The 27,155-nt window shown below is 46.7% G+C and overlaps 1 protein-coding gene across 1 annotated transcript in view; it reads left to right on the top strand.

The window, feature by feature from the left end:
* Window positions 1–775: 775 nt before the first annotated feature.
* The window catches only part of LOC140204485 (uncharacterized), a 56,451-nt gene continuing 30,071 nt past the window's right edge, over window positions 776–27,155 (top strand). The window contains exons 1-5 of the mRNA XM_072271194.1: window positions 776–892; window positions 4,067–4,197; window positions 11,734–11,890; window positions 16,097–16,240; window positions 24,872–24,957. Of these exons, the coding sequence (XP_072127295.1) occupies window positions 872–892; window positions 4,067–4,197; window positions 11,734–11,890; window positions 16,097–16,240; window positions 24,872–24,957 (539 nt within the window). The 5' untranslated portion in view covers window positions 776–871. The remainder of the gene's footprint in view (window positions 893–4,066; window positions 4,198–11,733; window positions 11,891–16,096; window positions 16,241–24,871; window positions 24,958–27,155) is intronic.

The raw sequence follows: 27,155 nt of genomic DNA on the forward strand, positions 1-27,155 counted from the left end.
TGTACCTCCTTCCTGTTGGCAGCAATGAAGGAGGGAGTCAGATGATGGATGCTAATTTCCTGTGACAATGTTTCATGTAGATGTACTTTACCTGTGATGGAGTGGGCAGCATCCACTACTTTTTGTAGGATTTTCCATTCAAGGGCATTGGTGTTTCCCTACCAGGCTGTGGTGCAGCCTGTCAATATACTCTCCACCACACATCTATAGAAGTTTGTCAAAGTTTTAGAGGTCACGCTGACTCTCCACAGGCTCTCAAGGAAGTAGAGGCGCTGCCGTGCTTTCTACAATGGAATTTACAATAAAAACTCCACGTAAACACAGATTGCCAAACAACCAATGTGCAAAAGAATGCAAGTTGTGTATTAAAGAAAAGCAGGGAACTTGAGTTGTAAAATGTCCTTGAAATGTGAGTTTGCAGTTTGCAGGAAATCTGAAAAATAGTGTCTGGAGAGTAAGAATCTCTCGGATTCACCTGCACCCTCCATGAGGACTGAAAAGGGTTCTCGGCTTGAAACATCGACTGTGTATTCAATACCTTAGATGCTGCCTGACCTGCTGTGTTCCTCCGACAGTTTGCATGTGTTGTTCTGGGTTTCCAGCTTCTGCAGAGCCTCTCGTGTTTATGAAGACCCTCCCCATTCCTGCATTTGTTGCTCCGGTGTTCCTCCATTCTCCAGTCCGCCACCTTCCTTCCTTCCTCCTGCGACGGCGGCAATCTACTGGTCTCCAGTCTACAATCACAGACTGAACTGGCATTGTTTCTTTCGCAGTTCACCGTGCAGCCACAATCTTTGGGTTGAAAGAGGTTGGTGAAGAGGAGCAATGGACATTGTACTGGTCGGACAATTTCGTGTCATGGGATAAAGCCATGTCACTAAAGCAGTACCAGGTAATTGACCCACAGAAGAGCCAATGAGAAGCTCCCATTCCGCCCCCACCCCCAGAACCTGCACCATTGTGAAACTCCACTCAGCTTTTAAATTTCATGATGTTGATGCTGTAATTACAAGGCATTCCTTCCCTCCGCTAGCCTGCATGTCAGCCTTGGGCAAGGTGTAGCACCTGGTTAGACCCCCCCCCCCCCCGCCCCACTGATCAGGGTCACGTGAAGCCATGGGGGCAGCTGGTGGATGGCCGTATGAGCAGCCAGTGCAGATCAGAAGTCCTGATGATATAACCACTGACGCCAGACAGACAATCTCTGAAGAGTATTGACAATGGTTTGGTGGGGAGGGGGTTAACCATAGAACATAGAATAGTACAGCACAGTACAGGCCCTTCGGCCACAATGTTGTGCCAACCCTTAAACCCTTCCTCCCATGTAACCCCACTACCTTAAATTCCTCCATATACCTGTCTAGCAGTCTCTTAAATTTCACCAGTGTATCTGCCTTCACTACTGATTCAAGCAGTGCATTCCACGCACCAACCACCCTCTGAATAAAAAACCTTCCTCTAATATCCCCCTTGAACTTCACACCCCTTACCTTAAAACCATGTCCTCCTGTACTGAGCAGTGGTGCCCTGGGGAAGAGGCGCTGGCTGTCCACTCTATCTATTCCTCTTAATACTTTGTATACCTCTATCATGTGTCCTGTCATCCTCCTTCTCTCCAAAGCGTAAAGCCCTATCTCCCTTAATCTCTGATTATAATCCATACTCTCTAAACCAGGCCCCATCCTGTTAAATCTCCTCTGTACCCTTTCCAATGCTTCCACATCCTTCCTAAAGTGAGGCGACCAGAACTGGACATGGTACTCCCAAGTGTGGCCTAACCAGTTTTATAGAGCTGCATCATTACCTCGCAACTCTTAAACTCTGTCCCTCGACTTATGAAAGCTAACACCCCATAAGCTTTCTTAACTACCCTATCTACCTGTGAGGCAACTCATATTGTCCCCACCTTCATCAAGTTCCCTCTCATTGGTGAATACCGAAGAGAAGTATTCATTGAGGACCTCGCTCATTTCCACAACCTCCAGGCACATCTTCCCACCTTTATCTCTAATCGGTCTTACCTTCATTCCTGTCATCATTTCGTTCTTCACATAATTGAAGAATGCCTGGGTTTTCCTTTACCCTACTCGCCAAAGCCTTCTCATGCTCCCTTCTTGCTCTCCTCAGCCCCTTCTTAAGCTCCTTTCTTGCTACCCTATATTCCTCAATAGACCCATCTGATCCTTGCTTCCTAGACCATGTATGCTGCCTTCTTCCACCTGACTAGGTTTTCCACCTCACTTGTCACCCATGGTTCCTTCAGCTGATCATTCTTTATCTTCCTCACCTGGACAAATTTATCCCTAACATCCAGCAAGAGATCCCTAAACATCGACCACATGTCCATAATACATTTCCCTGCAAAATCATCATCCCAATTCACACCCGCAAGTTCTAGCCTTATAGCCTCATAATTTGCCCTTCCCCAATTAAAATGTTTCCTGTCCTCTCTGATTCTATCCTTTTCCATGATAATGTCAAAGGCCAGGGAGCGGTGGTCACTGTCCTCCAGATGCTCACCCACTGAGAGATCTGTGACCTGACCTGGTTCGTTACCTCATACTAGATCTAGTATGGCATTCCCCCTAGTCGGCCTGTCAACATATTGTGACAGGAATCCATGCTGGACATACTTAACAAACTCTGCCCCGTCTAAACCATTGGAACTAATCAGGTGCCAATCAATATTAGGGAAGTTAAAGTCACCCATGACAACAACCCTGTTATTTTTGCACCTTTCCAAAATCTGCCTCCCCATCTGCTCCTCGGTATTTCTGCTGATACCAGAGTGCCTATAGAATACTCCCAATAGAGTAACTACTCCCTTCCTGTTCCTGACTTCCACCCATACTGACTCAAAAGAGGATCCTGCTACGTTACACACCCTTTCTGTAGCTGTAGTAGTATCGCTGACCAGTACTGCCACCCCTCCTCCCCTTTCCCCCCTCTCTATCCCTTTTAAAGCGCTGAAATCCAGGAATATTGAGAATCCATCCCTACCATCTTGTAAAGACAATACCCAGAAGAAGGCGATGGCAGACCACTTCTGTAGATAACATTTGCTGAGAACAATCACGGTCAGGAGACCATGATTGCCCACGTCATACGACATAATGGCTATGATGTGCCTAAGACTTTTGCACACAGTACTGTATTTGTCATCGTGGAGCAGAAAGCGAGTTTGTAACTCCGGTGGGAACAAAGGATTTTGGGAATGGCGAGGGTGGAGCACCCCAGGAGGCGTGTGGGACAGGTGGCAGAGAAGGAGTGCCGGGGTGGGGGGGTGCAGACACACCCAGCCCTGAGACACCAGGCAAGGTCACTTGATTCCAAAAATTGGTTTATTAATCATTACAGAATGTCTCTCTGGTGCCTCCCCCTCCCTTTCCCTTTTCCCAACCATGATTCATTCCCCTCTCCCTGCCCCACTTCCCACTCAGTCCGCAATAGACACCCGTATCAAAATCAGATTTATCATCACTCACACATGTCATGAAATTAGATTTTTTTTTTGTGGCAGCAGTACATAAAATCACTACAGTACTGTGCACCTTTGATCTTTAGATGTGCTCCAAAGACTTTTGCACAGTACTCTACCTCATTATGATCTTGCATTTTGTCATTTACCTGTGCTGCATTTTCTGGGCAGCTTTTACACTTTATTCTGTACTTTGATTATTTTACCCTGTTCTGCCTCATTGTACTGATCTGTGTGAACAGTAGGCAAGACAAGCTTTTCACTGATTCTTGGTATGTGCATGAAAATCACAGGAGGTCAGCAGTTTCTGACATACTCAAACCACCGTCTGTCACCAGCAATCATTCCACGGTCAAAGTCACTAAGATCACAAATTCTTCCCCCTCTATTCTGATGTTTGGTCTGAACAATGACTGAACTTCTTGACCATGTCTGCATGTTTTTATGCATTGAGTTTCTGCCACATGCTTGGCTGATGAGATATTTTATATTAAGGAGCAGGAGCACCTAGTAAAATGGTCACTGAACGTATGCCACGTCATACTGGTATACCGTCTGCATGGATTGATACTTCTTTTCCTCACACAGAAAATGAATTACTTTCTTGGGATGCACGAAATCTGTATGAAGGATTTGCTGGTCATGAACTTAAATCGCATGCTAAGGCAATACCCAGAAGATTACAACATCTTCCCAAAAAGCTGGCGTTTACCATCTGAGTAAGTTTAAAGACCACCTCGAAATGGAGTGGGGCTCTGTTCATGCGTGTGTGTGTTTCGAACTTTCAAAGTACATTTATTATCAAAGAATATGTAAATTATACAACCCTGAGATCTCCTTGCTTGTCAGCAGTTGCAAAGGAAGAAATCCAAAAGAACCCAATTAAAACTAAAGACCAACACCCGACGCACGGAGAAAGGGAAAAAGCACAAATTATGCAAACAGTAGAAGCAAGTGACAACATTGTGAACCAAAATCTGTATGGTCTCTCTGAACCATAAAGTGTGTGTGTGTATAGGTTATGAAAAGATTAAAGATTAGCCTTACTTGTCACATGTACAGTACATCGAAACATGCAGTGATATGTGGTCTCAGGCACAGAGCCGAGAGTGCATCGAACCGGCAGAGCCCGGGTCACAAGAGCGAGGAACGACCTGAGATTTGGACGATTTAAGTGCCGGGCCAGATTGAAAAGGTCAGGAGGTGATGAATGGGCTGGTATTCAGCTCACTGCTTGGCAAGGTTTACTGAGCAGTGCGCTGAACTGAGGCCGTGGCCTGCAACGAACAGGCTCCTGGACTGGCTGCAGTGACGACTGGCTTCATGTCAGTGCATTCACTTCTGTCAGCTTCAGTTCTGAAAGTTATTTGCTTACTTTTATTGTTGGCACGATTTAATTTTGTTTCTGCCCATTGGGTGTCTGGCAGTCTTCACTTTTTTAATGGGTTCTTTTATGTTTCGTTGTTCTGTGGCTGCCTGTAAGGAGACGATTCTCAGGATTGGATGTCGTATACCTACTTTGATAATAAATGTACTTTGAACTGCGTCAATGACACTTAGCACCACTTTCCCATCTCTATTACATCAAAGGTTAAAGTTCAAAGTAAATTTATTATCAAGGTACATATATGATATGACCTTGAAATTTGTTTTCTTGCAAGTACGATAGAATTTGTGAAAGACTATAAATAACAAAGGCTGACAAACAACCAGTGTGCAAAAGAAGACGGATTGTGCCAAGTTGCAGAGCTCTTGAAAAAGAGTCCATACGGTTGTAGAATGAGTTGAGGGTGGAGGTGAGTGAAGGTATCCATGCTGATGGTTGAGGGGTAATTACTGTTTCTGAACCTGATGGTGTGGGACCCCAGTCTGCTTGGACCTCTTTGTCCAATGAGCTGAGAGCCTGGGTGTGGATCTTGGATGCTGTTTTCTTGTGGCAGTTAAGTGTACTCAATGGTGGGGAGGATTTTGCCTGGTATGGACTCTCTATAAACTCTTCCATTAATGCACATTGGTCTGAAGTTGAGATACATTTCAAAAAAAACCTCAACATATCTCATCTTAGCAATCTTTGTTGAACATACACCCAAGTTGCAAGGGTCCATTAAGTTAACACCTAATGGAAAGAGATATTAAATGACCATTACCAGTCTCTCCTCCCATGTACCCACCCTCACCCCCTCCCACTCTCCCTGTCACTTCCTCTGTTGCTTCCTCTTCCCACTCATACCCACTCTCTCTCCCAATACTCCCCCCACTCCCCTGCCACTCTGCTCTTGCACTCCCCCGCTCCCAATCCCCCATGCATGCCCTCCAACACACACCTCCCAATCCCCCCTTTCACTCTCCCCAACACCCCTCCCACTCCCCTCTCTGAGTCCTCTCTCCCACTCCTCCCTCCACTGCCGCCTCCCCTCCCCTCTCACATCTGTATCATACAGCTCTCCAGTGATGTGGATGCACCGTATAAGATATAGCTGACCAATCTCCCATCATCGCCCAAAGGCAAAAGTACCCCACATGATTGTTATAATGACTGCATCCCTCAACTGCTTAAAAAATTATGGTGTCAAAGGCAAGTGCTCATTCAGTAGTCAACAAATTAGGAAAAGAGATGGCAAGGTGGGACTTGTTAGGCAAAGAGATGGTGTAGTGGGACTTGTTGGGCAAAGAGATGGCGTGGTGGGACTTGTTAGGCAAAGGGATGGCATGGTGGGACTTGTTGGGCAAAGAGGTGGCGTGGTGGGACATTAGGCAAAAGGATGGTATGGTGGGGCTTGTGAGGCAAAGAGATGGCGTGGTGGGACTTGTTAGGCAAAGGGATGGTGTAGTGGGACTTGTTGGGCAAAGAGATGGCGTGGTGGGACTTGTTAGGCAAAGGGATGGCATGGTGGGACTTGTTGGGCAAAGGGATGGCCCGGTGAGACTTGTTGGGCAAAGAGATGGTGTGGTGGGACTTGTTAGGCAAAGGGATGGCGCGGTGAGACTTGTTGGGCAAAGGGATGGCGCGGTGAGACTTGTTAGGCAAAGGGATGGCGCGGTGAGACTTGTTGGGCAAAGAGATGGCCCGGTGGGACTTGTTAGGCAAAGGGATGGTGTGGTGGGACTTGTTAGGCAAAGGGATGGCGCGGTGAGACTTGTTGGGCAAAGAGATGGCGTGGTGAGACTTGTTAGGCAAAGGGATGGCCCGGTGAGACTTGTTGGGCAAAGGGATGGCCCGGTGGGACTTGTGGCCTCCAGTTAAATTGACAGCAACAAAAGAGAGTTAATTTAAAATAAGTCTCTGCAATCAGCAGCAAATATATTTCAGCCATGTCTCCTGACTAAAAGCAGTGAGTGAAGGAGAGCTGAACAAGGTACAGAGGGAATGGATCTTTGATGTAGAAAGGAAAGCTAGGGGTCCAAGTTCATAACTCCCTGCAAATGGCCATGCAGATAGGTAGGATGGTCAAGAGGGTGTAGAGAAGTCTTTGCCTTCTTGGTTGTACACTCAGTACCCGAGTCAAGACGACAGTTCACAGCTGTAAAAAGCTTCAGTCAGCCTCCATTTGGAATATTGTTGCAGTCTGGTCACCCTATTGTAGGAAGGATATGGAGGCTAAGACTGCAGGACCATAAGACACAGGTGCAGAATTAGGCCATTTGGCTCATCGAGTCTGCTCCGCATTCCATCATGGCTGATCTATTATCCCTCCCAAACCCACTCTCCAACCTTCTCCCTATAACCTTTGACACTCTGACTAATCAAGAACTTATCAGCCTCCACTAGTGGTTTGTCGTCCACAGTCATCTGTGGCAATGAATTCCACATGTTCACCACCTTCTGGCTTAAGAAATTCCTCCTCATCTCTGTTCTAAGGGGACGTCCTTGTACTTTGAGGTCTTGAACTCTCCCACGATTCTCCTCTAGGGGAGAAAGTGGTCCAGGGACTGACTTACACAGGCGTGGGGACATTTGGTTGGATTTTGAGGACGGGTAACTAGACCATAGACAGGGGCTTGGCCTCCACAGCTGTCTGTGGCAACAAACTCCGCTGATTCACCACTCTAGCGGTAGCTCAGGAGTTACCAACCTGTTTTATGCCATTGACCCCTACCGTTAACCAAGGGATCCATCGACCACAGAATGGGAATCCCTACAAGACTAGCTGAGAAATTCTTTCTCGTATCCGTTGAATATGGACGTCTCTCTATTTTGAGGCTGTGCCCTTTGGTCTGAGACTCACTTGAGAGAGGATGCAGAAAAGGTTGGCCAGGATGCTGCCTGACTGAGAGAGTATAAATCTCTTTTGTCTCTACATTGAGGTTGGACAAGATTGGGATTTTTTTCTTGGGAGTGCAGGAGGCCGAGGGAAGTTTATAAACGTTGGACAAGATTAGATTATGAGGACATTCAGTCCACGTTTATTGTCACTTAGAAATGCATGCATTAAGAGATGATTCAATGTTCCTCCAGTATAATATCACAGAAACACAGGACAGACCAAGACTAAAAGGGACACAAACCACATAATTATAACATATAGTTACAACAGTGCAATGGAATACCGTAATTTGATAAAGAGCAGACCATGGGCATGGTTAAAAAAAAGTCTCAAAGTCCCGATAGCCCCAACATCTCACGCAGACAGTAGAAGGGAGAGACTCTCCCTACCATGAGCCTCCAGTGTTGCAAACTTGCCGATGCAGCATCCTGGAAGCACCCGACCACAGCCGACTCTGAGTCCGTCCGAAAACTTCGAGCCTCTGACCAGCCCTCTGACACCGAGCACCATCTCTGCTGAGCGCTTCGACCCCGCCCCGGCCGACGAGCAACGAGCAAAGCCGAGGATTCGGGGCCTTCCCCTCCGGAGATTTCGGATCACACAGTAGCAGAGGCAGTGAAACAGGCATTTCAGAAGTTTCACCAGATGTTCCTCCGTGCTCTCACGTCTGCCTCCATCAAATCAGAATTGTACACGGCACCCTACTTGACAGATAACAGATATTCATCACCGGAGTGGTCGCTGCGCGCTGTGTCGTGCCGTCATCTTCTCCTCTGCAATTGGGTTATTTTATCTGGAGTGCAGGAGGATGAGGAAAGTTTATAAAGGTTGGACAAGTTTGGGTTATAGACAATGGACAATAGGTGCAGGAGTAGGCTATTCGGCCCTTCGAGCCAGCACCGCCATTCACTGTGATCATGGCTGATCATCCACAATCAGTACCCCATTCCTGCCTTCTCCCCATATCCCTTGACTCCGCTATCATTAAGAGCTCTATCTATCTCTTTCTTGAAAGCATCCAGAGAATTGGCCTCCACTGCCTTCTGAGGCAGAGCAGTCCACAGGTCCACAACTCTCTGGGTGAAAAAGTTTTTCGTCAACTCTGTTCTAAATGGCCTACCCCTTATTCTCAAATTGTGGCCCCTGGTTCTGGACTGCCCCAACATCGGAAACATGTTTCCTGCCTCTAGCGTGTCCAATCCCTTAATAATCTGAAATGTTTCAATCAGATCCCCTGTCCTTCTAAATTCCAGTGTATGCAAGCCCAGTCGCTCCAATCTTTCAACATATGACAGTCCCAGCATCCCAGGAATTAACCTCGTGAACCTCCGCTGCATTCCCTCAATAGCAAGGATGTACTTCCTCAAATTTGGAGACTAAAACTGTACACAATACTCCAGGTGTGGTCTCACCAGGGCCCTGTGCAACTGCAGAAGGACTTCTTTGCTCCTATACTCAACTCCCCTTGTTATGAAGGCCAACATGCCATTAGCTTTCTTCACTGCCTGCTGTACCTGCATGCTTACTTTCAGTGACTGATGAACAAGGACACCTAGATCTTGTTATACTTCCCCTTTTCCTAACTTGACACCATTCAAATACTAATCTGCCTTCTTGTTCTTGCGACCAAAGTGGATAACCTCACATTTAGCCACATTAAACTGCATCTGCCCACACACCCAACCTGTCCAAGTCATCCTGCATTATCTCAACATCCTCCGCACATTTCACACTGCCACTCAGCTTTATGTCATCTGCAAATTTGCTAACGTTATTTAATCCCTTCATCTAAATCATTAATGTATGTTGTAAATAGCTGCGATCCCAGCACCGAGCCTTGCTGTACCCCACTAGTCACCGCCTGCCATTCTGAAAGAGACCCATTAATCCCTACTCTTTGTTTCCTGTCTGCCAACCAATTTTCTATCCCTGTCAGTACCCTACCCCCAATACCATGTGCTCTATTTTTGCCCACTAATCTCCTATGTGGGACCTTATCAAAGGCTTTCTGTAAGTACAGGTACACTACATCCATTGGCTCTCCCTTGTCCATTTTCATAGTTACATCCTCAAAAAATTCCAGAAGAATAGTCAAGCATGATTTCCCCTTCATTAATCCATGCTGACTTGGACTGATCTGTTTCTGCTATCCAAATGTGCTGCTATTTCATCTGTTATAATTGACTCCAGCATCTTCCCCGGCACTGATGTCAGGCTAACTGGTCTATAATTCCCTGTTTTCTCTCTCCCTCCTTTCTTAAAAAGTGGGATAACATTAGCTACCCTCCAGTCCTCAGGAACTGATCCTGAATCTATAGAACATTGGAAAATAATTACCAATGCGTCCACGATTTCTAGAGGGTTGTTTTACCTGGGGTGCAGGATAGAAACATAAGGTTTCAGGGCTAAGGACTGGAGGCCTGTCTGAATGTATGAGTGGATGGGTGAGTGGCAGAGTGGAAGGGGAGCTTTCAGAGTCATAGAAAAGTGCAGCACAGAAACAGGCTCTTTGGCCCATCTAGTCCAGCATTTAAACAGCCTAGTCCCATTGGCTGCACCGGGACAACAGCTCTTCATACTTCCTACCATCCATGTACCTATCCAAACTTCTCTTAAACATTGAAATCGAGCTTGCAGGCACCACTTGCGCTGGCAGCTCGTTCCACACTCTCACCACCCTCTGGGTGAAGAGGCTTCCCTTCAGGTTCCTGTTAAACTTTTGAGCTTTCACCTTTAACCTGTGACCTCTGGTTGCACTCCCTCCTAACCTCAGTAGAAAAAGCCAGCTTGCTTTTACCCTATCTCTACCCCTCATAATTTTGTGTACTTCTCATTCTTCCGCATTCCAAGGAATAAATTCCTGACCTATTGAGCCGTTCCTTGTAACTCCTCCAATCTATCTCCCAGACCCAGCAGCATCCTTGTAAATTTTCTCTGTATTGTTTCAACCTTACTTACGACTTTCCTGTACGTTTGTAGGTGACCGAAACTGCACAGAATACTCCAAATTTGCCGTGTTTTGTTGCTTGTGTTGCTCTGCTGAACATGGTGGGCACGCCAGGTTGTCACCAGAACATGCTGCCCCCCAGCACACTTTGGTTGTGTTGTCTGTTAACAAAGTGGCATGTTTCACTGTCTGTTTCGGTGCACCTCCGATAAGTAAATGAACCTGATCTGATCTGAATTGTGGTCTGTAAAAAAATAAGGTTGTATAATCAACGCATAGAGTTGGCGTGATGTTTATCATTGTTTTATGCCCCAAAGCTGGTTTGTTTAAAGATGATCTTAAAGGAGAGTTTAACCTGTCAAATCTCACCCATTTTTGCCAGAATGTGTGTTGATATTTGTCCCTGCTCATCCTTTGTTTTGCCAATGCAAATGACACATTTCACTGTATGTTTTGACGTACCTGTGACGTATCTATGAATCTGAACTTTTAACAGTGAAATTAGCAAATCTGGTTGATGAAGGGTTTACAGAAACGTAAACCACAGTAGACAGTAGTGATGGCTGGAGTTGAGTAGTGTGGAAGAGAACAGGGGTGCAGCGGGCGTGCTGGAATCCCTGCTGGTCTGGGGTGGCTGGTTGCTCCTGTCGGTGCTGTCCTCTAGTGTCCACTCCATGGAATACAAGCTTGATTGCTTGCGGCAGACCCAGCACAAGACAAGCTCAGTTGCCCTCGTCTGCTGATCTGGGGCAAGCTGAGGAACTGCTGCATGCTTATTCCTGGCTCCAGGTCAACATCCCAAGCACCCCATCAAACTTCAGGCCTGTGCGATAATTTTTGGTGACTGTATGTCCTATCATAACTGTATGTACTGTGTGTGTCTTTGTGTGCTTGTGCTTTGCAACTTTGGCCCCAGAGAAATGCTGTTTCATCTAGCAGCATACATGTGTACGGCCAGATGAGAATTAAACTTGAGCTCAACCTTGAACTTAAAGACCTTATGACCTTCTTCTCTCAGTACTAATGAGTGCTTCTCGCTGCAGATATCTTGATTTTGCGGCCTACTATGAAGCTGAGAAACCCAAGACCTTCATCTGCAAGCCAAATCCTGAATATGACTGGCGCAGTGTCTTTTTGACCCAGGACATCAGAGATATGCAGTCCGGGAAGGACGTGATCTGCCAGGTCTACATTCCGAAGGTACTTTACTGCATTCTTGACTCTCTGCCTAGAACGTTAACTCTTTATCTGCATTCTGGTTTCCCTCTTGCCCCTTCTCTTCTCCTCCTCTCCCTCTGGAGCCCCTTCTCCTTCCCTTTCTTCCGTAACCAACGGGAGTTGTTGTCTTGTTATTTCATCTTCTCATTATTTATTGCCATGGATTTATATTTGCATTTCCACAGTTTGTTGCCTTCTGCACTCTAGTTGACCTTTCACTGATCCTGTTGTAGTTACTCTTCGATAGATTTGCTGAAAATTAATCTCAGGGTTGTACATGGTGACGTACACGTATTTTGATAATAAAATTTACTTTGAACTTTGAACATAGACCACTCTCCTCTCTTATTATATTCCTCCTTCAGCCCTTTCCATTTTGCATCCAACTCCTTTTGGCCTCTGATCATCCACACCCACCTACCTTCCCTAACCCCCCCAACTCACCTGGCTTCACCTAGCACCTGCCACATTCTCCTCCCCCTCCCAACCCACCTTCTTATTCTGGCTTCTTGCCCCCTTCCTTTCCTGTCCTGGTGAAGAACCTCAGCTCAAAACATCAACTATTTATTCCTTTCCTTCGATGCTGCCTGACCTGCTGAGTTGCTCCAGCATTGTGTGTGTGTGTGTGTGTGTGTGTGTGTGTGTGTGTCTGAATTTCCAGCATCTGCTGAACCTCTTGTGTTTATGATTTACTGCACCCTTTCCTGCTGAGTATAGGCTGTCATAGAGGTGGTTCCTAAAATAGACTTTGCTTTATTCGTTATGTTCTGCGTCATATGACGTGGACGATAGTCATAGTCATACTTTATTGATCCCAGGGGAAATTGGTTTTCGTTACAGTTGCACCATAAATAATTAAATAGTAATATCTAAATTATGCCAGTAAATAAGTCCAGGACCAGCCTATTGGCTCAGGATGTCTGACCCTCCAAGGGAGGAGTTGTAAAGTTTGATGGCCACAGGCAGGAATGACTTCTTATGACACTCTATGTTGCATCTTGGTGGAATGAGTCTCTGGCTGAATGTACTCCTGTGCCCAACCAGTACAGTGTGTAGTGGATGGGAGACATTGTCCAAGATGGGATGCAACTTGGACAGCATCCTCTTTTCAGACACCACCGTCAGAGAGTCCAGTTCCATCCCCACAACATCACTGGCCTTACGAATGAGTTTGTTGATTCTGTTGGTGTCTGCTATCCTCAGCCTGCTGCCCCAGCACACAACAGCAAACATAATCGCACTGACCACCACAGACTCGTAGAGCGTCCTCAGCATCGTCCGACAGATGTTAAAGGACCTCAATCTCCTCAGGAAATAGAGACGGCTCTGACCCTTCTTGTAGACAGCCTCAGTGTTCTTTGACCAGTCCGGTTTATTGTCATTTCGTATCCCCAGGTATTTGTAATCCTCCATCATGTCCACCCTGACTCCCTGGATGGAACAGGGGTCACCGGTACCTTAGCTCTCCTCAGGTCTACCACCAGCTCCTTAGTCTTTTTCACATTAAGCTGCAGATAATTCTGGTCACACCATGTGACACAGTTTCCTACTGTAGCCCTGTACTCAGCCTCATCTCCCTTGCTGATGCATCCAACTATGGCAGAGTCATCAGAAAACTTCTGAAGATGACAAGACTCTGTGCATTAGTTGAAGTCCAAGGTGTAAATGGTGAAGAGAAAGGGAGACAAGACAGTCCTCTGTGGAGGCCCAGTGCTGCTATTCACTGTGTCAGACACACAGTGTTGCAAGCACACGTACTGTGGTCTGCCAGTCAGGTAGTCAAGAATCCATGACACCAGGAAAGCATCCACCTGCATTGCTGTCAGCTTCTCCCCCAGCAGAGCAGGGAGGATGGGGTTGAACGCACTGGAGAAGTCAAAAAGCATGACCCTCACAGTGCTCGCTGGCTTGTCCAGGTAGGCGTAGACACAGTTCAGCAGGTAGACGATGGCATCCTCAACTCCTAGTCGGGGCTGGTAGGCGAACTGGGGGGGATCTGAGTGTGGCCTGACCATAGGCCGGAGCAGCTCCAGAACAAGTTTCTCCAGGGTCTTCATGATGTGGGAGGTCAATGCCACCGGTCTATAATCATTGAGGCCACTAGGGCGCGGCGTCTTCGGCAGAGGGACAAGGGAACCCTCCGGAGCCTCAGGCTCAGGTTGAAGACGTGGCGAAGTACTCCACATAGCTGAGGGGCAAAGGCTTTGAGCACCCTGGTACTGACACCATCCGGTCCTGCAGCCTTGCTTGGGTTGAGACGTTTCAGCTGTCTTCTCACCTGTTCAGCTGTGAAGCCCACCGTGGTGGTTTTGTGTGGGGAAGGAGTATCGTCATGAGAGCAGGGTGGGGGGCTGTGCGGAGGGGTAGGAGGGGAGAGCGGAATATGTGTTGGTTGGGGGCCGACAACAAATGACTCATGTGGGGGATGGGCAGGGGCCACAATATCAAATCTGTTAAAGAACAGGTTAAGTTCATTGGCCCTGTCCACACTGCCTTCAGCTCCTCTGTTGCTAGTTTGCCGGAACCCAGTGATGGTCCTCATCCCACTCCAGACCTCTCTCATGTTGTTCTGCTGGAGCTTCCACTCAAGCTTCCTCCTATACCTGTCTTTAGCCTCCCTGATCCTAGCTTTCAGGTCCCTCTGTATTGCCCTCAGCTCCTCCCTATATCCATCTCTAAATACCCTCTTTTTAGCGTTCAGGATGTCCTTAATGTCCTTTCTTACCCATGGCTTGTTATTTGAATAACAAAGGACAGTTCTTGTCAGAACATTGCAGTCCTTTCATGACCATGATTGTTCTTGGCCAATTTTTCCACAGAAGTGGTTTGCCATCGCCCTGTTCTGGGTAGGGGTGGGTGACCCCCAGCCATTATCAATACTCTTCAGAGATTGTCTGCCTGGCACCAGTGATCGCATAACCAGGACTTGTGAACTGTACCGGCTGCTCATACGACCATCCACCCCCTGCTTCCACGGCTTCACGTGAACCTGATCCAGGAGCTAAGCAGGTGATGCACCTTGCCCAAGGGTGACCTGCAGACCTTACATCTCCTTTGGTGGAGACCTATCCCACCCCGTTACTCAACCAAGATAATGGAAATTTTATTACTGCTCTGGTGGTAATTTTGTGTTTGGACTGGGTATGCACAGCATTCGGTCACCGTGAATGATAGGCTGGTGGGAATGGTGGAAATTTGGGTAAGAAGGAAATCGGGGGATTTGAAGATGTGTGGGTTGAGTGGGATAGTGGGGGGCATAATTCACGAATGGAATAAGGACTTGAGGGATAGGCTGGGCAGGAATTTCCATTAGCAAATCCCTTTTGTAATTGTCGAGCCAACTTCACATGCTAAACTGATTATGCATTGGAGTGGGATTGATCAGAGGGAATTTTGAGGGTTTCTGCGTCGAGGGCTGGAGTAGGGGTAAGTCCGAAGGAAAGGACCAGATACTGATAAACACAAGAGTTTCTGCAGGTGCTGAAAATCCAGAGTAACATATCCAAAATGGTTGGGGAAGTTAGCAGGTCAGGCAGCACCTATGCAGAGGAAAAAAGAGTCGACGTTTCAGCCCAAGACCCTTCATCTGGAATGCAGACACACATTTCAAAAATTAGTTACAAATGCGGATGGCGACCGAGGGTTCAGCACCGGATGCCTGCGTTCTGATCACTGATGGGATCCCTCTGCCTCTAGGGAAGGAACCTGTGGCAGCCTATCGCTGTGTGGCGGCTCAGGTGGCCAGAGGGTAGGCCTCTACAGTGTCTCTTTCTCTTTTGACAATGTCAAAGGATGTTACCGAGGTTCTGTGTTCACGGACCGGACTACTGGGTTCTTGTACTCTGGTCTTTTTCAGTCTGATGGATTTTATATTTTGGGTTTTTCCCCATTCTTTCCTGTCTTTTATTTGAGTGGGCAGAGGGTGGGGGGATTTGGGGGTTGATGTTCTGTGTTTTGTGCAGGGGAAGGGGGATTTGGGGGGGTTGATGATTGTGTTGCTGTATTTTCTACGGGGGGGGGTGGGTGCATGGGTTTGATGTTTCTCTTTCAACGACCTCCATGTTTTTTCCTTTGTTCCGTGGCTATCTGGAGAAGATGAATCTCAGAGTTGTACACTGCATACATACTTTGATAATAAGTGAAACCTTTGAACCTCACAGTGTGTTAACTCTCCCTCTACTTGTGCAGCCCTTCACTTTGGATGGTTTCAAGTTTAACCTCAGGCTCTACGTCTTGGTTACTTCCTGTGACCCTCTGCGGATATACCTCTACAATGAGGGCCTGGTCTGCTTTGCCACTAAAAAGTATTCCGAACCGACCGAAAAGAATTTAGTAAGTGACACATTGACTTATCTTTAAGACATACAGTTAATTCTCTGAAAGTACGATCCCACTTTTATAAGAGGTTAATTCTTGCCTAACTCACTGTTGTATGGAAGTAATCGACTCGGGTGGGATCTTGCTGTTACGTTCCCAACCCCAGCCAAAAGCTGACTACTCTGGGGGGGGCGGGGAGTGGGAGGTTGGTGTGGTTACAGAAGCATCTCCTAACAAGTCTAGTTCGCAAAGTTTACAAGACAAAGTCAGGAAAAGCCCTCCCCACCATTGAGCACGTCTACAATGAGCGCTGCCATAAGAAAGCAGCAACTATCATCAGGGACACCCACCATCCAGACCATGCTCTCTTCTCATCAGGAAGAAGGCACAAGAGCCGTAGATCTGTCACCGTAAGTTTCAGGAACAGTTATCACCCTACAACCATCAGGCTCCTGAACCAGTGTGGATAACTTCACTCAGTTCAACACTGAGCTGGTTCCACAACCTATGGACTAACTTTCAAGGGCTCTACAACTCATGTCCTCAATGCTTCTGTCTATATGTATTTGTGCAGTTTGTCTTCTTTTGTACAGGTTATTTGGCCGTGTCTGTGTGTTGTTTTTCGTCAGTTCTATTGTATAAGACCATATGAGATAGGAGCAGAATGGGCCATTCAGCTCATCGAGTCTGTCACCATTTCATCATGGCTGATCCACTTTCCCTCTCAACCCCAATCTCCTGCCTTCTCCCGGTAACCTTTCACACCCTGAGTAATGAACAATCTGTCACCTCTGCCTTCAGTATACCCAATGACCTGGCCTCCACAGCCCTCCATCTGCACAGTTAATTCCACAGATTCACAACCCTCTGGATAAAGAAATTCTCTTCATCTCCATTCTAAATGAACGTCCTTCTATTCTAAGGCTGTGCCCTCTGGTGCTGGAATCCCCCACCATAGGAAACATCCTCTTCACATCCAATCTGCCTACGCCTTTCAATATTCAATAGGTTTCAATGAGATCACCTCTCAGTCTTCTAAATTCTCATGCGTACAGGCCCAGAACCATCAAGCGCTCCTCCTGTAGTCATTCTGGTGAACCGCCTCTGAACCCTCTCCAATGTCCACTCATCCTTTCTTAGATAAGGACTCACAAAACTCCAAGTGAGGCCTCACCAGTGTTTTATAAAGCCTCAACATTAACTCCTTGTTTTTATATTCTAGTCCTCTTGAGATGAATGCTAACATGCATTTACCATCATCACCACAGACTCAACCTGCAAATTAACCTTTAGGGAACCCTGCATGAAGGCTCTCTCATCCCTTGCACCTCAGATTTTTGGATTTTCCGCCTACTTAGAAAATAGTCTACCCTTTTGTTCCTTCTGCCGAAGTGTGTGACCGTAAACTTCCCGACACTGTAACTGTTATACTCTGTTCTGCGTCTGCCACTTTGCGTATTCTCCTTATCTGTCCAAGTCCTTCCGCAGGCTCCCTGCTTCTTCAACACCACCTGCCCCTCCACCTATCTTCATATCATCTGCCAGTCGGCCACAAAACCAACAATTCTGTCTTCATAGACAATACAGAAAGAAGCAGTTACTCCCCACCCCCAACACTGATTCCTGTGGGACGCCAGTGGGTGCTGTGAACGCCTGCACGAAAATGAATCTCAGGCTAGTATATGGTGATATAGTCGTACTTCGATAATCAATTTACTTTGAAATTTGAACTTTGAAGATTTTATAAGATAAGTTTCTCACATGTACATCGAAACATCAAAACTGGGCTGAGAAGTGGCAGATGGAGTTCAACCCAGATAAGTGTGAAGTGGTTCATTTTGGTAGGTCAAATATGATGGCAGAATATAGCTGATGGTTAGACTCTTGGCAGTGTGGAGGATCAGAGGGATCTTGGGGTCCAAAGCCATAGGACGCTCAAAGCAGCTGCGCAGGTTGACTCTGTGGTTAAGAAGGCATACGGCGTATCGGCCTTCATCAATCGTGGAATTGAGTTTAGGAGCCGAGAGGTAATATTACAGCTATATAAGACCCTGGTCAGACCCCACTTGGAGTACTGTGCTCAGTTCTGATCGCCTCACTACAGGAAGGATGTCGAAACTATAGAAAGGGTGCAGAGGAGATCTACAAGGATGTTGGGGAGCATGCCTTATGAGAATAGGTGAACTTGGCCTTTTCTCCTTGGAGTGACGGAGGATGAGAGGTGACCTTATAGAGCTGTTTAAGATGATGAGCGGCATTGATTGTGTGGATAGTCAGAGGCTTTTTCCCAGGGTTGAAATGGCTAGCACGAGAGGGCATAGCTTTAATGTGCTTGGAAGTAGGTACAGAGGAGATGCCAGGGGTAATTTATTTACTCAGAGAGTGGTGAGTGAGTGGAATGGGCTGCCGGCGGTGGTGGTGAAGGCAGAAATGACAGGGGTCCCTGCCTTTTTTGCACCGTGGACCGGTTTAAGATTGACAATATTCTTGCGGACCAGCCAACGGTGGGGGGGGTCGGTGTTCAAGTTTGACAGTGTGTGACAGGGAATGAGGAAAGGTGCAGCTGATTCATATCGTTTCATATCGCGAAATCATATCATTTCCTCGCGGCCCGGTAGCACATGCTTTGTGGCCTGGTACCTTTCCGCGGCCCGGTGGTTGGGGACCACTGTTTTAAGAGACTCCTGGATGGATACATGGAGCTTGGAAAAATAGAGGGCTATGGATAAGCCTAGGTAATTCTAAGGTAAGGACATGTTTGGCACAGCTTTGTGGGCTGAAGGCCTGTGTTGTGCTGTAGGTTTTCTGTGTTTCTATCCTCATAATCCAATCCAGGCAGCATCCTGGTAATCCTCCTAAATATTGAGGAAAATTGATGATTCCACCGTAAAACAGATTGAAAATAGGAGGTTGTGTGATATAACACTCAAGGATATATCTAGCCAGGGTTATTGGCCCTGCATCTTGCCCGGAGTTAACCTGCCTTGATTTCAAGAAAAAGCAATAGAGTCATAGAAAAGTACAACACAGAAACAGGCTTTTTGGCCCGTCCAGTTGGTGCCAAACCATTTAATCTGCCAAATCCCATCAACCTGCACCCGGACCATAGCTCTCCATACCCCTCCCATCCAAACTTCTCTTAAATGTTGATATCAAAATCATATTCACATGAGGTTACGTGTTGTATGGGAGGGATAGGAAGGTAGGCAGAGGGGGTGGTGTAGCTCTGCTGGTAAAGAATAGCAACAAATCAGCAGAAGGGTGTGGCATAGAATCAGAAGATGTTGCATCCTTGTGAGTTCAGATAAGAAACTGCAAGGGTAATGGCAGTTATATACAGTCCTCCCAACAGTAGCTGAGACATGGAGCACATATTACAACAGGAAAAGGGAAAAGGTGTTTCAAAAGGGTAACGTTATGGTAATCATGGGAGATTTTATCATGCAGCTCGATTGGGAAAATTAGGTTGGTAATGGATTTCAAGAGAGTGAGTTTGTTGAATGCCTAAGAGATGGATTTTTAGAGCAGTTTGTCATTGAGCCTGCTGGGGGATCACCTACACTGGATTGGGTGTTATGTAATGAACTGGAGGCGATTAGGAAGCTTAAGGTAAAGGAACCCTTAAGGAGTCAGTGAACACAATATGATTCAGATAGGGAGAAAGTAGAGTCTGATGTAGCGATATTTCAGTGGAGAAAAGGAAATTTGAAAGGAAAGTAAAGTAAAGGTATGAGAGAGGAATTGGCCAAAGTAAATTGGGAGGAGATGCTGGCAGGGAAGACAGCAGAGCAGCAATGGCACAAGTTTCTGGGGAAAAAATGGGGAAGGTGCAGGATAAATGTATTCCAAAAACAAAGAAATACTCGGATCGCAAAATGCTACAACCGTAGCTGACAAGGGAAGTCAAAACTAATGTAAAAGCAAAAGAGAGGGTATACAACAGAGCAAAAATTAGTGGGAAGATAGAAGGTTGGGAAGCTTTTATAACCCTAGAGAGAGCAACTAAAAGAATCATTAGGAGGGAAAAGATGAAATATGAAAGCAAGCTAGCAAATAATATCAAAGTTGATAGGAAAAGCATTTTCAAGTATATAAAAGGCTATAGAGTACTTGGTGACACAGGACAAGATAGGACAAAGTCAACACGGTTTTCTTAAGGGAAAATACTGTCTGACGAACCTGTTGGAATCCTTTGAGGAGATTATAAGTAGGATAGATAAAGGGGACGCAGTGGACGTTGTATATCTGGGCTTTCAGAAGGTGCCACACATGAGGCTGCTTACCAAGTTAAGAGCCCATGGTATTACTGGGAAGTTATTAACATGGTTAGAGCATTGGCTAATTAGTCGGAGGCAGCGAGTGGGAATAAAAGGATCCCTTTCTGGATGGCTGCCAGTGAGTAGTGGTGTTCCGTAGGGGTCGGTGTTGGACCACTTCTTTTTATGCTGTATATAAATGTCTTAGATGGTGAAATAGATGGCAAGTTTGCAGACAATACGGAGATTGGTGGAGGGGTGGGTAGTGTGGAAGAAGCAGGTAGGATGCAGAAGGACAGATAGATTAGGAGAATGGGCAAGAAAGTGGCAAGTGAAATATGATGTTGGAAAATGCATAGTTGTGCATTTTGGTAGTAAGAGATAAATGTTCAGATTATCTTCTGAATGGGAAGAAAAATTCAAAAATTTGTGATGCAAAGGGACTTGGGAGTCCTTGTACAGAACACCCTAAAGGGTAACTTGCAGGTTGAGTCAGTGGTGAGGAAGGCAAATGCAATGTTAGCATTCATTTCAAGAGGTCTAGAATACAAGAGCAGGGACATGATGCTGAGGCTTTATAAGGCACTGCTGCGGCCTCACCTTAAGCACTGTGAACTGTTTTGGGCTCCTTATCTAAGAAAAGATGTGCTGGCATTGAAGAGGGTTGAGAGGAGGGGCACAAGGATGAGTCTGGGAATGAAAGGGTTAACATATGAGGAACATCTGATGGGCCTGTACTGGCTGGAATTTAGAAGGATGAAAGGGGATCTGATTGAAACCTTTCGAATATTGAAAGTCCTAGGCAGAGTAGACGTGGAAAGAATGTTTCCCATGGTGGGGGAGTCTAGGACAGGAGGGCAGAACCTCAAGGTAGAAGGGCATCCGCTTAAATCAGAGATACGGAGAAAGTTCTTCAGTCAAAGGGTGGTGAATTTGTGGAATTTGTTACCACAGGCAGCTGTAGAGGACAGGTCGTTGGGTGTATTTAAGGCAGAAATTGATCAGTTCTTCAATGGCCGTGGCACCAAAGGTTACGGGGAGAAGGCTGTGTGGTGGGGTTGAGGAGGGGAGGAAAAGGATCAGCCATGATTGAATGGCGGAGCTGACGATGAGCCAAATGGCCTAATTCTGCTCCTGTGATTTATGATTTTATGGTAGTACAGAGAATTTAACACCGTGAACGTTAGGACTGAGAAATGCGTTCAAACAGAGAGATCCGTAACTTCTTGAAAAAGAAATCACAGGTAGGTAGGGTTGTAAAGAGAGCTTTTGGCACACTGGCTTTCATAAGTCAAGGTATTGAGTACAGAAGTTGGGATGTTATGTTGGAACCACTTCTTTTTACATTATATATCAAGGATTTCGATGATGGAGTTGATGGCTCCGAGGCTAAGTTAGCGAACGATCCGAAGATCGGTGGGGGTGGGGGGGGGGGCAGGTAGTATGGAGGAAGCAGAGAGGTGCAGAAGGATTTAGACAGTGTAGGAGAATATGCAAAGAGGTGGCAGACGGAAAACAGTGTTGGGAAGTGTATGGTCATGCACTTCGGTAGAAAACTTAAAAGCATAGACAATTGTATGACTGGAGAGAAAACTCAAAAATCAGAGGTGCAAAGGGACTTGGGAGTCTTCAAGCAGGATTCCATAAAGGTTAATTTGTTGGTTAAGTCAGTGATAAGGAAGGTGTGAGCATTCATTTTGAGAGGAATAGAACATAAAAACAAGGATATAATGTTTTATATGGAACACTCACAGAATGCTGGAAGAACTCAGCAGGCCCAGGAGCATCTATGGAGTATTTGGGGCCCTGAATGGAAGTGAGAGAGGAGGTGTAGGGCAAGCGGGTGGAACAAGCATTGCACCTGACACTACACCTCGTCCCTCACTGCCATTCAGGAGGCAACACTTCATCTGTGAGTCTGTTGGGGTTCATCTACTGTATCTGATGCTCTTGGTGTGACCTCCTGTATGTCAGTGAGACCCGACGCAGATTGGGAGACCGCCTTGCAGAGCACCTACACTCCGTCTGCCAGAAAAACCCATTTCAAGTCTACTTCCCATTCCCATTCTGACATGTTAGTCCTCGATTGCCACGATGAGGCCATACTCAGGTTGGAGGAGCAGCACCTTGTATTCCGTCTGGGTAGCCTCCAACCTGATGGCATGAATGTTGATTTCTCTAACCTCTGGTAATTGCCCCCAACTTTATCATTCCCATTCCCTTTTCCCTCTTTCACCTCATCTCCTTACCTGCCAATCACCTCCTACTGGTGCTCCCTCCCCTTCCCTTTCTTCCAAAGTCTTCTGTCCTCTCCTATCAGATTCCTCCTTCTCCAGCCCTTTATCTCTTTCACCAATTGACTTCCCAGTTCTTTACTTCACCCCCTCCCCCTCCCAGTTTCACCCATCACCTACCACCTTGTACTCCTTCCTCTCCTCCCCCCCCACCTTCTTGCTGTAACTTCTCATCTGTCCTGATGAAGGGTCTTGGTCTGAAACGTCAACCTCTTGCTGTTTCCCATAGATGCTGCCTGGCCTGCTGAGTTCCTCCAGTATTGTGTGTGTGTTGCTCAGATTTCCAGCATCTGCAGGGTTTCTCCTCCTTGAGGCTTTAGAAGGCACTGGCAAGGCCTCCCTCCCTTGGGGTATTGTGAGCTGTTCTGGGCCCCAGAAAGGATATGGTGACACTGGAGAGGGTTGAAAGGAGGTTGACAAAAATGATTCTGGGATTGAAAGGCTTATTATATGAGGAGCATTTGATGGCTCTGGGCCTTAACTGACTGGAATTTAAAAGAGTGAGGTGTTGGGGGAGGGTGTGAAATCTCATCAAAACCTATCGAATGTTGAAAAGCATTGACAGAGTGGATGTGGAGAGGATGTTTCCTATAGTGGGGGAGGCCAAGACCAGAGGACACAGCCTCAGAGTAGAGGGGCGTTGATTTAGAACAGAGATGAGGAGGAATTTCTTTAATTTGTAGAATTCGTTTCTACATGCTGTGAAGGCCAAGTCGTCGGGTATACTTAAGGCAGAGCTTGTTAGGTTCTTGATTAGTCAGGGCATAAATGGATACGGAGATTGGGGCTGAGAGGAAAATAGATCAGCCATGACGAAATGTCAGACAAGACTGGATGGGTCAAATGGCCCAATCCTGCTCCTACAACTTACAATCTTGTGACGTGGACTACTCCGAAAAGAAAAACTCAGCCCATTTTTCATAACCAGAATTGGAATCAGAATCAAGTTTACTATCATTGTCATTTGCCATGAAATTTGAGATTATGCGGCAGCAGTACATTGCAGTACGTAATAATGAAAGTTATAAATTACAAAAAGAAATATATTTTAAAAATTAAGTAAGTTGTGCAAAACAAGACCAAGAGACAAATGTTATTGAGGTACTGTACATGGGTTCATTGTTCATTCTGAAATTAATGGCGGAGGGGAGCAATCTGTTCCTAAATTGTTGAGTGTGTGTCTCATCCCTGACAGTAGAAATGAAAAGAGGCTTTACCTGGGTGGCGAGGCTCCCTCAAAGATGGATGTTGCCTTTTGAAGATGTCCTCGAAAGTGGGGAGGATTGTGCTCAGGATGGCTGATTTATTATCCCTCTGGACTGTTTTCTCCTGCCTTCTCCTGTTAACCTTTGATGCCCTGACTAAACAAGAACCTATCAACCTCTGCTTTAAATACACGCAATGACTTGTCCTCCACAGCCGTCCGTGGCAACAAATTCCACAGATTCACCACCCTCTGGCTAAAGAAATTCCTCACCTCTGCCCTAAAGGGAAGTTCTTCTATTCTGAGGCTTTGCCCTCTGCTCTTAGAGACAGCCGTCCCCCCTCCCACTACAGGAAACATCCTCTCCACGTTGATTTTCAATATTTGATGGTTTTCGTTGAGATCCCCCATCATCCTTTTAAACTTCAGCGAGTACAGGCCCAGAGGGAGCAATGTTCCTCAAATGACAACCCTTTCATTCTCGTGAACCTCCCCCAGACCCTCTCCAATACCAGCTCACCAATTCTTAGATAAGGGGCTCAGAACTGCTCACAATACTCCAAAGTTCGGTCTGAGTTTTAAAGCCTCAGCCTCGCATCCTTGCTCTGACTGACAGCACCCATCCTTATGCACTGCGCTTCAGATGAGCGATCCTTTGACTTGGCGATGTTTTGGGGCTGCAAAAACTGCTTTAAGATGCAAGGCATCGTTCAGTTTCACCTTCTTGCCACCTGCCGACTGCTCTTCATCACCGCAGGAAAAGTGAAGCCGAGAGGAATGAGGAAAATAGCATTTGAGCAGCTTCTGGTTGGGGTGGCGTTAGTGTGACACGATAACTGAGGGCAATGTCCCTGACTGAGAAACCAACATCTTTATCTTCTGCCTCTCACAGGATGACGTCCGCAAGCACCTCACCAATTACACCATCAACAAGCGTATGATGAACGTTGTCCCAGATGAAAAGAAAGGCAGTAAAAGGTGAGACCATATGCAGCAGGGTGCACCCTTCACCACAAGCAGGCACATTATAGAAGGTCAGCGTTGGAGTGATTTTTGGGGTTAGGACATAGACATTTAGCAATTGAATTTGGCTACCAGTCTTCATATCTGAATGTGTGTTGTGGATTTTATTTGGAGTGCAGATCTGAACTTTATATGTAGGCATCCGTTAGTCTTATAAGACCATGGAAGGTTCCCCTTGGAAGTTTACACCTTGGAAGCTTTCCAGGGCGCAGGCCTGGGCAAGGTTGTATGGAAGACCAGCAGTTGCCCATGCTGCATGTCTCCCCTCTCCACGCCACCGATGTTGTCCAAGGGAAGGGCATTAGGATCCATACAGCTTGGCACTGGTGTTAACGCAGAGCAGTGTGTGGTTAAGTACCTTGCTCAAGGACACAACACGCTGCCTCGGCCAAGGCTCGAACTAACGACTTTCAGATCACTAGAGGGACGCTTTAACCACATGCCAACACGTGACCAAGTCCGAACATGTGGCCAGCTCTGAACAATGGGTTCCTAAAAGCCATGAATCCCAGCTGACAATGATGATTAAAATTCATTTGGATGTGTGTGGTGTGGCTGTGAATCAGGAGGTGTGAAGGTCGAATGTAGTTTTGAAGAAAGCATTGTCCATGCGTTGTAAGTATGGAGTTGCCCTTTGCCGTTTGGCACATAAAATATCGAGCCCCACATCAGGCCGGCCAGACCTTTCGACCAGAAGTGTCTCCATAAAATGCCTTCTCTACCTTGCTTTGTCGAATAAAGAAGCTGCTTTGTATCTACCAGTAATTTTCTTTGCTGGCTTCATTCACGCAACAACCTTAGCGAGCAGGCACATTGTAGAAGGAAGGGGAGCACACAGCAGCAGCTTAGTGAAGCCCTTAACTCTGTTGCCACTACTTCAGGTTGTCATAACTGGCGGAATGCTCCCAATGGCATGCTATAAGACCATCAGATATAGGGGCAGAAGTGGGCCATTTGGCCCATTGAGTCTGCTCTGCCATTTAATCATGGGCTGATCCAATTCTTTCAGTCATCCCCACTCCCCTGCTTTCACCCCATACTCTGGCTAATCAAGAACCTATCTATCTCTGCCTTAAATGAACTCAATGACTTGGCCCCCACAGCCACTCATGGCAACAAATTCCACAGATTTACCACCCTCTGACTAAAGTAATTTCTCTGCATCTCAGTTCTAAATGGACGTCCTTCAATCCTGAAGTCACACCCTCTTGTCCTAGAATCCTGTACCATGCCCTCCAGTAACTTCTGACAACCAAGTCTAGCTCCTGGCCTTCACATGTGGCTTAGCCACTAAGCTGGGCAGAATCATTTCTACTGACAGGAGAAGGGGCAAAGGTGGGTTAATGGCATCTTAAATCCAGTCGCTTCAGGCAGATGGGACTCATCAACCATGGCTGGCCCCTCATCTAGGAGAAGGAAAACTCTGATCTCAAACCTCCCATTGCCCTGCGACTACACCCACTCATAGGGAAGGCTTCAGGAGTAAACCCTGAGGGAAAACATCTGCGGCAGTCCCACGTTGAGTTCAACACTGACTGGCAACTCCTGCAATGCTGCTGGTACCAGGCTGTGTTGCTCTCTGCCGTTCCTTTGGGTTCATCAACTGCGTGGAGATGGGGAGCTTGCTACATGGGCAACAGCTTGCTCTCCATATCCGGGCTTAGTAGCTAAGCCACACGTGAAGGCCAGGAGCTGTGACTTGGTTGTCAGAGGCAATATTGAGGCACTCGCCATTGGGAGCATTTAATAGGCAGCGGGAGCTCGTCCCCATTACCACCCCATGGCTATAACAACCTTAAGGAATGGAGTGAAGCTGAAATTGTTGCAATGGACGACTGGAAGCGGACCCAAGTGCAGAACACCGACACGGAGGTAGAATTAACAGAAGTGTGTTTATTAATAGTTGCGAGGAAGGTCGGAGAGTGAGGATTAGATGCTTACATGAACAACAAACCGGAGTAGCCCGGACCCAGAGCTTGGTTATGGAGCTTGGACACAGAGCCTGGACTCGGACTCGGACACGGAGCCCAGACTCGGACACTGACTCGGATGCAGAGCCCAGACTCAGACTGGGACATGGAGCCCGGACTCGGACACGGAGCCCGGACTCGGACACAGAACAACAAAACCAGACAACGACAGACAATTTGTAT

This window comes from Mobula birostris, chromosome 10, assembly GCF_030028105.1.
Source record: "Mobula birostris isolate sMobBir1 chromosome 10, sMobBir1.hap1, whole genome shotgun sequence".
Lineage (NCBI taxonomy): Eukaryota > Metazoa > Chordata > Chondrichthyes > Myliobatiformes > Myliobatidae > Mobula > Mobula birostris.